This window comes from Sceloporus occidentalis, unplaced genomic scaffold, assembly GCF_023333645.1.
Source record: "Sceloporus occidentalis isolate IW3139 unplaced genomic scaffold, rSceOcc1.0.p SCAF_3, whole genome shotgun sequence".
NCBI lineage: Eukaryota > Metazoa > Chordata > Lepidosauria > Squamata > Phrynosomatidae > Sceloporus > Sceloporus occidentalis.
Window position 1 is genome coordinate 147,032,326 of NW_028316983.1, and position 12,477 is coordinate 147,044,802.

Below are 12,477 nucleotides of genomic sequence, written 5' to 3' on the forward strand. Positions count from 1 at the left end.
TTTTCTATTCTTTTCCACCTTTTTGGAGATGGAAGAGCATTTCCTGTTCCCTTTCTACCCAGTTGTTACTCCCTGTTACTCCTGGATTGTCCTCTTCTTTTGAGACAATTCCTTCCTCCTCTTCCATGGCTTCTTCCTTCCTTCTCTGCCGCCCTCGCCCCCCCCCCCCCCGGCTTCCCATCCGCGGATGCTTAAATCTGCGGATGACAAGTCCGCATATATGGAAGCCCCAATGTACAATATACATCTTGGTGTTTTGCCACCTCAAGAACATTTATCTACATCTCCTAGCCTTGTCACACACACTACACACACATTATGACTGTGCAGTTCACTAGATCTTAATTTTACATTTCCAAAGGCTGACAGAGGTGAAATGCCCTTTGGGTACTGATAATAGCTCTTAAGTGGCCTGAGCAGTAGAGACAATGGGTTGCATACACAGGATAAAGCCAATCAGTATAGCAATGTAACCTCTTTTTAATTCAGATGTGTTTGCCAGCCTCTTTGGAGGATGTGGGATACCTCACCATGAAGAGTGCCCTAGAATCAATTTGACAGGATCTCCATTCAGCAAAGGTGGACAAGGGATTGTTCTCATTCAATGTAGCAATTTCCTTGTCAACCAGAGAGTGCTGGATGAGGGGTGGCTTTTCCCTAGATGGCCAAAGGGCCTTACTTGTTCATTATAATTTCTGAAGAATGTATTCATTTAGAAATTATGATTTCTTTAATAATTGAATGAAATAATGTATTCCTTTCAAAATATCATGTCACAACCAACAGTTCTGATTTCCAATGCTCAGTCAATCAAGATTTGTAGTTGAAACAAAAGGCTTTTATTGCAGATGTCAGAAATAGCAACTATCAGTACCATGTCTTGGTCAGAACTAAAGATCCACTCACCACATACAATGTAATAAATGTAGCTGAACCAATAAACTCCATTCCCATATTTCAGACTGTTCCCATAACAACTTTCTAACAGTTCTCCATTTCCAACCTGTATTGTAGTTAAACTGTTTCAGCAGTGTCTTGACAGTTTAACTCCTATCACCCCACCAAGTACAAATCTGAAGATAGCCATTCCTCAACATAAACAAATGTAAACCTCAGTATAAACAAATATAAACACATAGCATATTCTATAGATTCTGACATATCCATACATTGTGCATTGGCTTTATTTATAACATATACCTTTAATTGGTTTTCTGAAAGCTTGGCAATGTTGTTATCAAGCTACCTGCAAGTTATAATCATTAACTCAGGTTAAGTTGTATAAAAAGGGGTATCCTCCACACTTGAATATGCTCCATGTAAAGCCTGTACGATGTGTCATCACTTCTGCTGAGGTCAGAACGAAGCACCCATGCAATAAAAGAAGAGGGGGTAAAGCAACCTTGTTGCTTTACCCCCTCTACTGTCAGGGCCCCCTCTCTGACTTCAGCAGAAGCAATAGCATGCCAGGTAGGATCTCAGAGGGAGCTGCTTGACTAGAGAGGCTGCAATGGCAACAGCGGTGGAAGCAAGAGGGTAAGCCAGTGGGACTGATGGAGCATCAGCCCAGCTGTCTTATGTGCACAATGATACGGTGTCACACCATATTCAGCCTGTATGTGGTTGCCATTGTGGTTTATCCAATATCATTTCAGGGCACAATTCTCAGGATTGGCCCTGGATTAAGCATCCAGTGTAAATACACCCTTATTTCTGAGGAAAAAATGTTTACAGTTTCATTACCCAAGTCTGTCCTCAAGCATATCTAAAAGTATAGCTGATGCAGGCTGCATCTGCACTGCAGAAATAATGTAATTTGACACCACTTTAATTACCATGGCTCAATGATATGGGATTCTGGGAAATGTAATTTTGTGAGAGACATTTAGCCTTCTCTGTCAGAGAGTCGTGGTCCCACAACAAACTATAATTCCCAGAATTCCATAGCACTGAAAAAAGACAGAAGAAATTGTGAGATAGTTTTGGGAAGGTTACAAGTAGAAGTGTTAATGACTAGAGTATTCCCCAAAAAAGTCAGTTACTGAGACATGTTGACAGCATAGTAAAAGCCTCATCCGGTAGTATTCCCTTTGAATTAGGGATGCTTAGGACTGGAACTTTAATGAATTCAGGTAGAGAACAATCAGCCATAACTGTATATTGTTTCAACACTGACCAGTATTATAACATATAAATGATTTAAAATTCGAGAACTACTTACCTTCCTGTTCAGTGCAAAGGACACACAGGAGAAGCAGGCCAATGGAGCCCGGCAAAGTGCATGCCATCTCAGAGCCTCCACAAGGGCCCTTGCTCCATCCCAATAGTTTCCTCCCAGTTCTCCCTCTGCCTTTTCAAAGTGCACCTTCTCTTTTTTGAATGTTGCAAGGCATGACCTAGCTTAGGCATTTTTCTTCAACAGTCACTCCCCTTTTAATTCTATTGCAACACACAAACAGGGAATCTTTTGGGTTTTTTGGCAGGCAAATATGCAAACTATATAAAATTGGACTTCCCCAATTTCTTTATTTGCTCTGACCTTCCTGTTTCCTTTCAAGCTCTGCCATCTGCAAACATCCATGGTTTCATTCTCTGTTGTTAACAAAGCAAACAACAGAATTACAATTGGCACTGTCAGGGTTCCACTTCTCACAGAATTTTACTCACATATCAAGGTTGTCACAATTTTTCTAACCCCATAACCTATGTTTTAACAGCAGCTTGACCTGTAAATAATAATTAGGACCTGTTAAGACACAGGAGAAAGCCTGAATGTGTCCCCCCCACCCCCAGGATCAGTTGGCAATCTTACCATATGGTTTCTTGGTTAGCTTCATTTTTTATGCAGCATATATATGCTTCCAGTGTGGATGTGATTACAGCATGCTACCATGCATGCAGAGAACCTTATCAAGAAGTGTAATATCAGACATCACATTATAAAGCATGTCTCAATAGATACATCTCAATGTCTCATGTCTGAAAAAGTTTGGTTTTGTATAAGAATTTGATAGATCATGTAAATTCTTAATAAATGGAAGTCAACTATCTTCATTCATTATTTTTTTAAAAAAAATGAATGTGGGGAAAACAGAGGACATCAATTGCTTACCTTTTCAAAATCTGAGTGTGACTCCCTATGTTTTCAACTATATTTGTGATGTTGATCCGGTGTTGGCATCTCTTGTTTAGGACAAACTCCTCCATCCGTCCATAGCATGTGGATACAAAATAGTCTCATGCTAGGAGTAGCTCTTTGAATTTGGCTGGTGTGGAATTTGCTAAGACATTGGTTCCATTCTTTCTTTTAATTAATCAATTTCTACTTAAATTAAGCACCTGTAGCCTCAACAAGCTCTGTTCATAACCATGGGCACTCCATTGTAACTGGAGGCATCAGAGAATACTTTGACCCAAGGCCTCCCTCACCCTCAAGCCATTCCTTGGGGGGGGGGATCTCCATATGCACAAAAATAAGTAAATGAGTTGCCAGAATGACCTAAACACCAATAATCTCAATTATAATACTAGAATAACATAAGATATAGAAGTATCACAGCCATTATCTGGAGGACACAATGTATTTTTTTATCAAAGAACCAGAGCAGATGGGCAGGAAAAAGTGGCTCAATCCTGTTTTCCCAAAAGCAGATCAAAACCACACTGTCTGCACTGCCTGCTCTCAAGTCAGGTAGAGCACCTACAGGCAGACCACATATTGTGGCATCAAGCCACTGAGTAATATCTTTAGTCACCTCCCCACCATGCATGCACACCATTGCACAAACACATCACCAGTGACCTCCAAGTACCTCCCACTGTCCATCTGTGTCATCCCATTGGATGGCTGCCCCTTTGATCAGCCACACAGTCGCACCTGCGATGCTCTGCCAATACAAGGCAATGGAAGGAGAAGCAGCTTCATTACTGACATAAGGAAAAGCAAATGAGCATGGTGCATATCTGGTTCTGTATCAAATTAGAGCCCAGTTCTTGTCATCCTTAGACAGATTGTCACAATCTGCAACTTGACATTGAAATGCTGCAACTTGACAAGTTGAAATCTTCAAAATTTGGGCTCAGCTGCAGTTATTGTTGGAAGATTTTTGCATTCCCTTCCCCCCTCCTTATACAGATAGGGATTTTTTCCATGCAAACTCTCTCTCTCTCCTCTCCTCTCCTCTCCTCTCATCAAAACTAATCATGTGACTTAGGTCACTCCCACTTTTGGCCACTCCTTTTTGAGCCAGCAAAAAGCTGTGTTTCCAGCACTCCTGTGGTGTGCAGCATATAAATGCCACATCGCTGGAGTGCTGCAAAGCTGCCTGCCAGCCAGGCAAGCAGGCAGCATCAAAACGGCTTCCTGTCAGCTTGGCCAAAGTAGCTGTCTGTTTCACCCCTAAATCTTTAAAATTGGTTACCATACATTTGATACTATTCTACTTCAATTCTACTTCAGTTTTCAGTGACAACTCAAGTTTTTTTTCTTGGTCAGTCTAATGAACTAAGCAATTCCATAGTGGCAGGAGCAGGGATGCTAGTATGTAATGGCAGTGGCCTGATGACACCGTCTCGTCCCAACAGCATTCGTTACATCATGAGTGCGCTATTGGCACACTTGTGATTTAACCTGGGCACAGATAAAAGAACCCAGAGAAACCGGGTTCTTTTTACTCCAGAGGGACGTCACACAGTCTAGTGGCTGTGGCGTCCCTACAGAGTAAAAATGGGCACCTGCAGACCACTGTTTTTGGGCAGTCTGTACTGCACCTTAGTTTTGTAAAGGAATGGTTCAGAAAAACTGTAACATATATCCAATTAGGGAGGAAAACACTTTCCACTTCAGTTTCCATGAGAGTCAGAAACCTGATCAGGAGAAGTGGGAAGTCAGGGGGGGGAGGCTCTGAGGATTTCAGGAGCAGGGAAGAAAAAGTTGTTGTTCAGGTTTTCAGAACCAGTATTGAGCATAGACCAAGGATTTACTAATATTTCTTTTGAACATATTTATTTTAGAAAATGTATAGCATAGCTTTCTACTCAAGCCAGCTGACAAACCAAATACAAAAAGTTGATAACAATAAATCAAAATGAAGTGCAAACATATATAAATAAGCACATATATACATTACTTAATCTTCATGCACTGATGAGATTTACTTATCTTTTCTTCAGTCTAGATGCAGCTGCAATGGTGAAGATAAGGAGAAAAAATATTGCTTAATCTATTTATACCCTTACGTAAATATGAAATCTATTACAAAGTGAGATGTTCTGAGAGCATGGAAATGCCATGCTATAAGGGGAAGGTTATGATATGCCCTCCCCCATGTGACAGGACCCCAAATGATTGTCTCTGTGGAAATTTATGGTGGATCACCTTGGGCAACTTGGTGGTCTAGGTTAAATAAACTTCAGAAATACCCTATTTCATTGCACAGAGATGATTTACACATCTCAGGTACTCAACAACCTCTCTTCACAGAGTGAAGGGATATGCAACAGGGTCTCTTCTGAGGATATCAAGATTCCAGGCAAGCACATATGAGAGAATGTGGTCTTGTTGTAAGTCACCTGCAACATCCAAAATATTTTTAGACTCTATTTTTTAAATTCCAAGCCATGCAGGACACACACAGCTCCTACAGAAAGCTACAAGTGCTCCAGGAAGCCTTCCTAAAGCACTAGCAGTATAATTTTAATTAGGGCATTATATAAAGCCCTAGGATTATAGCACAAGTTTGCTTTAATGCTATAGAGTTCTGGTATTAGATTGCTCTCATAATGCAGTTCTTGAGTACTCTGTGATCATCCTAGGAGAAATTATATCTTTGGTGCTTCTGGAAGGCTTCCCTGAGCACTTGTAGCCTTTCATAGAAAATGTGCATGGCTCAGGTGGCTTGGAAGGGTTGAGAGATGGTGGGAGAGGGAAACCTATCATCCCTGTTAGGTTCCAGAAAGTTATCATTCAAAAAAGTAGTTTTTTCCAGGTCTGACCCTACACATTTCCCCAGTTTTAGTTCAAAAAAAGCAAATAATTCTTGTACAAATCTAGCTGAAGTAGGGCCCTTAGAAAAGTTTAATTGTCCCCCAAAGTTAGGTTTTTCTCTTTCATTCGCCTTCAAATTCCTTTGCATAGAAATTTGTTGGTGCTATGGTATGATCCCAGCACCAGTAAAACTGTGAGGAAGGATATAGAATTAAGACACTGAGTGTACCAGATTGATTGAAAAGTCCCAGATTTGTTCCTGTTCATTATGATTTTTTATTGGTTTAAAATAAACTGACCTGCAGATCTGGTATAAAAGTCTCTGTTTATATTGGGAGTCGACAGAAAATATTATAGTAAACACAAAATGTGTATTAATCTTTAAAAAAAATCAGAAATAACAGGATGAAAATCTGGGACTTTATGGTCTTTTTAATCAGTCTGGATGTTCCCCGAGAGAAACTACAAATAGATCGTAAGACATATTTAAAGCAGAAGGCAAACTGAATTCAGAATCCAAGGTTACACTTTCCAGATAACAGGGCACAAAAGTGAGCCTTACATGTGGCCAAACATTTTGGAGTGGGTGACCAATCTGTTTTTCTGCATATTGCTATCGATGGCAGATGTTCAGGTTGATAGCCCACATCACAATGGAATGTCATCTCTTCACCTTCTATGAAGATATTTCCAGAGCCAACAGTTACTTGACCATGTGGCAAATGTTTAGGGAGAATGCAGTGTTCTAAAGACAAAATGAATAAATACATATGAGTGGAGAGGGTTAGTATGAGAAAGGAAATGCCTGTAAAATCTTGTTACAAAATAATATGCAGAATACACTTATACATCCTGGGTAAGTGAGAATGATATGAACTTAAGAGAATGTGTCCATATGTGGATTATCCAACTAGGTATCAACCATTGCATCCAATAGAGTGATAGGCTTTGAAAAAAAATCCTTATTCAGTACACAGAGATGAAATGCTAGAGACATGGCTGTCCTTGGTAGCACTGACTGTGCTGAACACAAATCTAGAGAACCAGTATAAATGAATCCGGGGATATATGCACTTAGCTTTTCTGACAATAGTAAATATTTCTTTTCATGAGATGGATGTGTACAGGCAACTAATCACCTCTGGACTGAGGTTCCTACTGCTGATATCTGCAGCTACATCAGGAGAGAGTCTGATGATGTGGATAATGTGTTGGATCAATTACTACTGAGATCCTGATTCAAATGTTTTGCTAGCCTCTAAAAGTGTACTGGGTAGCCTTGAACCCACTAATTTCTCAGACAGACTCATTTCTCAGCCACAACAGGGTTAATTTGAGGTCTGAACTGGTGTCAGTCAACTGTAAAGGCTTAGGGTTTATTTCACCTTGAGGAAAATCTTAAATAAAAGATTTAAAATAGTGTTATCATGCTCAACTAAATTGACAACTCTGTGGCACCAGGGAGTGTAAATAATGCTGAGGCAGCTGGACAAAGAGTCTGGCTTAACAAAATGTAGCTTCCTGTATTACTCTTTAGAATTAATCTGAAAAAGTAGCAATAGTGGAAGAGTAATTTAAGATTCTCAAAAAGCTAAACCTTCTAAATTTGCGTATACATTAAAAAACATCTGCAGAAACAAATGTTTAAAAATGTAACAACCTTTGACAAAAGTTAGGGGCTAAACAGACAAGTATTATATGCTGTTGTGGGGGCAGCGGGAGGCATGGTGTATGCACACCGGCCGCCCCCACACCACCTGCACACCAGCGTCACACCACATGCCCAACTGTATGGTGGGGGGCATCATGGCACTCGGTTGGTACAGTGTTTAAATGCACTGTGCCAAAGGAGCACCAAAAAGCAACTGCCACCGTGGCAAGGGCACCTTTTTTCCAGCACTAAAAGGAGCAGCATTTTGCCATTCCTTTTAGCACAGGGCCTTGGTCTGTAGTTGCCGCGACCCCAATCCAGCACTGAAAGGGGTGGCGGCAGGCTGCTCCAAAGGGGTGGTCTGTTTAGAAGTCAATTTGATAAGATAATATGGGAAATATGCACTTACTAAAGCATTTTGGTTCTGGTTCCCAGCCATAACTGGTGCATCTAATTGTTTGCCAGTGCTTCTTATTTTCTGGTATGAAGCCATGGTAACATCTGAAGTAAATTTTTTCTCCTTCTTTTTTTGGAAAATAGACATCGCTATAGTAAGTATTAGACCAAGACAGCGTTCCATTCACTATATGAGGATAGTCACAATGCTTGGCTTTGGAAGAAATGAAAGAGAAATTTTGCTAAAGCAAAAGAACACGATATCATGGCTCTGTTACTTTCTTTAACAAGGCTAGAGACTTTTCTTTCCCTCTCACACACACTTTTTGCAATGTTAACTCACCACGTCAATAACAAAATGGTATTTTTCAGTTGTAAACTCTCTGAGTTGAAAAGATATTTTATTAATTTCAATAGTACTAACTTCTGAATAAAAGTCACCTGTTGACTTATAGTGACTTAATGAATTTTGTAGCTTGTTAGGCAAGGAATACTTAGAGATGGCTTTGTCAGTTCCTTTCTCTGAAATATAGCCTACAGTACCTGATATTCATTAGTGGTCTCCCATCAAGTACTAACCAAAGCTGACCTTGCTTAGCTTCCAAGACCAGATGGGATTGGGTGCCTTTATTTAGGCCTATATTTCAACCTTAGTGCTAGATAAAATATTACGGTTTGGATCCAAACATTTTTCTAACTGATGGAAGTGTCTCATGAGTTGAGCTCAGTTCAGGGGACCCTTCTGCAAGTTGAATAAGAAGAGTGACTTTAAGGAGGAGGAGATGCATGGGGTGGGCTATGTTTATGTAAAGTGTCAAAAGTGGAACTGTCAATCTATATGGCAGGCAAATCTAGAATATCTAATTTTGAAGACTGATGCTTGATCACAGTCCCCAGTATTCACCATTATCACTACAAACAATAATTTCACTGCAGACTTCAGAAATGATACAGACTCTTTGCAAGTCATGTATACACTTATATTCTGTCTCTTGGCCCATTTTGATATCCAATCCATCTAGCTGTTGAGTGCCAGTTGTATCATAAGTACAAAGCAGGTCCTAGACTAGAAAGGTACAGACAGAAAAAAATAAATAAAACAGTTATTCCTAAAGCAGTATGTAAGTATTTTTATGGCAAATCAAAATGAATTTATCGGAATGTACTGTGGCCGGTCTGGGTCAGTTTGAGGTGCTTTGAACAGAAGAAAGTAATCGAAACAGAATGGCTGTAAATGCTCTCTAATCATCACTTGCAAAGTTGCCAGTGAAATTTTCTGTTGAGGAAATTGCAGGTGAAATGGCTCAAAAAGCCACAACCCTCCTCTTTTCCAACCTTCCTCTCCTGATCTAGAGGAAAGAGGCAAATTTGGTGCCAACACGGAATACTTGAAGACACACAACAACAGAACAGCTATATCATTTTGAGGGCGGTGGAAGTTTTTAAAGTGAAACATGAGAGAGGAAGAAGAAAGCAAGTTATGTAAAGTGTCAAGGGGCTGTATCTTTTAAGGGCACCTGATTTTGCTCTTGGTAAAGCTGGTCAACCTTTGGGGCACTGCTGCACAAAGCAATCACTGGTAAATTATTCTTTTCTTGATTAAGCTAGTTATCTAATACTGAAACAAATGTCAATTTAGATATGGTTATAAACAGACGTGCTGGGGAGGGGGGCTTTGTATCATTTTGCTATAATTCAAAAATAAGTGAAAGTCTTATAAGAATATGCCTAGACTGAATCAAGATCTAGATAAACTGTGCTGCTGAGGATAGTGTATTATGAGAATAAATCTTAGTACAAAGCTGCAATTTAGCCTAGAGAAAGTTAAGGGGTGATATGATAACCTTGTTTGAAGATATGTCATATTTAGGAAGGAGCAAGCTTGTTTTCTGCTGCTCCAGAGAACAGGACTCGGCACAATGTCTGCAGGCTACAGGAAAAGAGATTCTACCTAAACATTAGGAGAAACTTTCTGATAGTAAGAGCTTTTTGACAGTGGAACACACTCGCTCAGAGAGTATGGAGTCTCCTTCTTTGGAGGTTTTTAAACAGAGGCTGGATGGCCATCTGTCAGGCATGCTTTCATTGTGAGTTCCAGCATGGCAGGGGGTTGGTCCTTGTGATCTCTTCCAACTCTATGATTCTATGATTCTGTGATTCTGTGAACATTTATATTTGCTCCATTAATTCAATGGGAATGATCTAGTTTTAGGCCTAACAATTGAATTGAAGCATAATGCAGTAGAAATCATGTGGGACTCAAGATATAACATCCATCAGGCATAAACAATATAAGCAAAGATGAGAAGTTGCAGTCCAACAACATTTGGAAGCTGTGTGATTCTCAGCCTTGTCCTAGAATCCTAACTGCTTATGTAACATGGTTAATGGGATGTAATTTCCTTGAATCCACACACACTGCCCTGGTGGCGCAGTGGTTAAATGCCTGTACTGCAGCCACTCACTCAAAACCCTAAGGTTGCAAGTTCAATAATAGCCAGGGCTCAAGCTTGACTCAGGCTTGCATCCTTCCAAGGTTACCAGAATGAGTACCCAGCTTGCTGAGGGCAATTAGCTTACAGTCGTAAACCACTTAGACACTGCTAGTTCAGTATGAAGCTGTATATAAATGAAGCTGTTTGAAAGCAACTCTCTGTGAAATGAAAAGTGTTGTAAAAACTCATAATATAAATTGAGTAGCCTTATAATTTGATACTGGAATAGCATAATTTGAAAACTACTTACATATACACTTTGGATAAGGTAGCCAGCCATATTTGGTGCATTTAGAAGGGTTAGCAGGGTTTTCGAGCATATATCCTGGATTACATGCCACATCGATCACATCCTTAAATTTGTACTGACTTTGTACAGGAAGGAAATTGCCATTGTCTATGTGTGGGGTAGTGCAAATGACTTGTAATGAGAAACAGAGAAAAACATTGTTACTGCAGTTAATGTTATTCTCAATATGTCTCACCTGGCTGGTTAAAAAAAGTTATTTTTCTGTGCATGTTACAGTTCCAGTTTCAAACAGTCTACAATAGCTATAGGCCTGTACACACTTCAGTCCAAAACACCTATTATTATTATTATTATTATTATTATTATTATTATTATTTTCCCACCTCTCCTCAAAGCTTGAGGTGGGGTACAGTATGTTAAAGTACAAAACACAATTAAAAACACAGAAGCCCACAGTTACAATAAAGTGAAGGTAAAGGTTGTCTCTTGACATGAATGTCTAATCATAGCCAACTGCAGGGGGTGGTACTCATCTCCGTTTCTAAGCAAAAGAGCCAGTGTTGTCCGAGGACTGCTCTGGTGGTCATGTGGCCAGCATGACTGCATTGAATGCTGTTACATTCCTGCCAAAGTGGTACTTATATATCTGTATTTGCATGCTTTCAAATTCCTGGCTTGGCAAAAACTGGAACTAGTGACAGAAGCTCACCCCATCATGCAGGGCCTCGAACAGACAGCCTTCCCATCTTCCAGTCATCAATTGGCATCTTAACCACTAAGCCACTGCATCCCATAGTTAAAATACAATACTATAAAACCATTAAAATGCACTCATAAGAACATATACACAAATTAAAAAATCATGATTTAAAATTGACTGGTGATCAAAGCCTCCAATATTTCCTTTTCCTATGTAATGCAATCTTTTTTAAAAATTGTAACATACTTCTAAATTAAAACTAGAGTATATACAGACATGTAAGCATATACATGTCATTAAGAGGCTCAACAGACTGCTGTTTAACACTGGCCTTGGAGCAGAGTGAGAGCATGGCGTCCGCACTACATACCAATGCTGCGCTGACACTGGCATCACGCCATGCACCTATCCACACAGCACTCCTTTGGCATGGAATCCAGGTCACAAACACCAAAAGGAGCACCAGAAAGTGTTGCTATGGCAGCAAAGTCTCCCTTTTTCCGGCTCCAAAAGGAGCAGCATTTTGCCATTCTTTTTAGGGCTGGAAAAATGCTGGATCAAGACTGTGGCGTGTAGTTGCCACAGCCCCAATCCAGCAAGGAAAGGGGTGGCAGCAGGCTGCTCCAAAGGGGTGGTCTGTTTAGCCCAAAATTACAAACACACACACATGTGCATAGATAGATATACATTGCCTTTGTTTACCTTTCCTAGGACTCAGTCCTTTTTCAGGTTTGGCTCCCCATGTCTCATCAGTGCATTACATAAATAGTACAGTGCAATGATCTTAATGTATCATTAAAACTTAATATAGACGAACAAAAGATATTGTTCTAATTCTTTACTTCTCATCTTATTCCCTCTACTCCATCCACATATTCTCACAATATTCTTTTACCGAGGCCCAATCCTTGACAGTTTTTTAAATTAATTTCTGATTTATATAACATGTGAATTTATCTAGTTCAATCATATCTAATAATTTTAACAGATATTCTACAA

The 12,477-nt window shown here is 39.8% G+C and overlaps 1 protein-coding gene across 1 annotated transcript in view; it reads right to left on the bottom strand.

The window, feature by feature from the left end:
* Positions 1–12,477, bottom strand: part of LOC149316940 (complement factor H-related protein 5-like) — a 62,126-nt gene that overhangs the window by 40,572 nt on the left and 9,077 nt on the right. Inside the window, exons 5-8 of the mRNA XM_089518342.1 lie at positions 10,779–10,949; positions 8,047–8,247; positions 6,549–6,731; positions 2,222–2,350 (exon numbers count right to left, since the gene is read on the bottom strand). Coding sequence (XP_089374468.1) covers positions 2,222–2,350; positions 6,549–6,731; positions 8,047–8,247; positions 10,779–10,949 — 684 coding nt within the window. The remainder of the gene's footprint in view (positions 1–2,221; positions 2,351–6,548; positions 6,732–8,046; positions 8,248–10,778; positions 10,950–12,477) is intronic.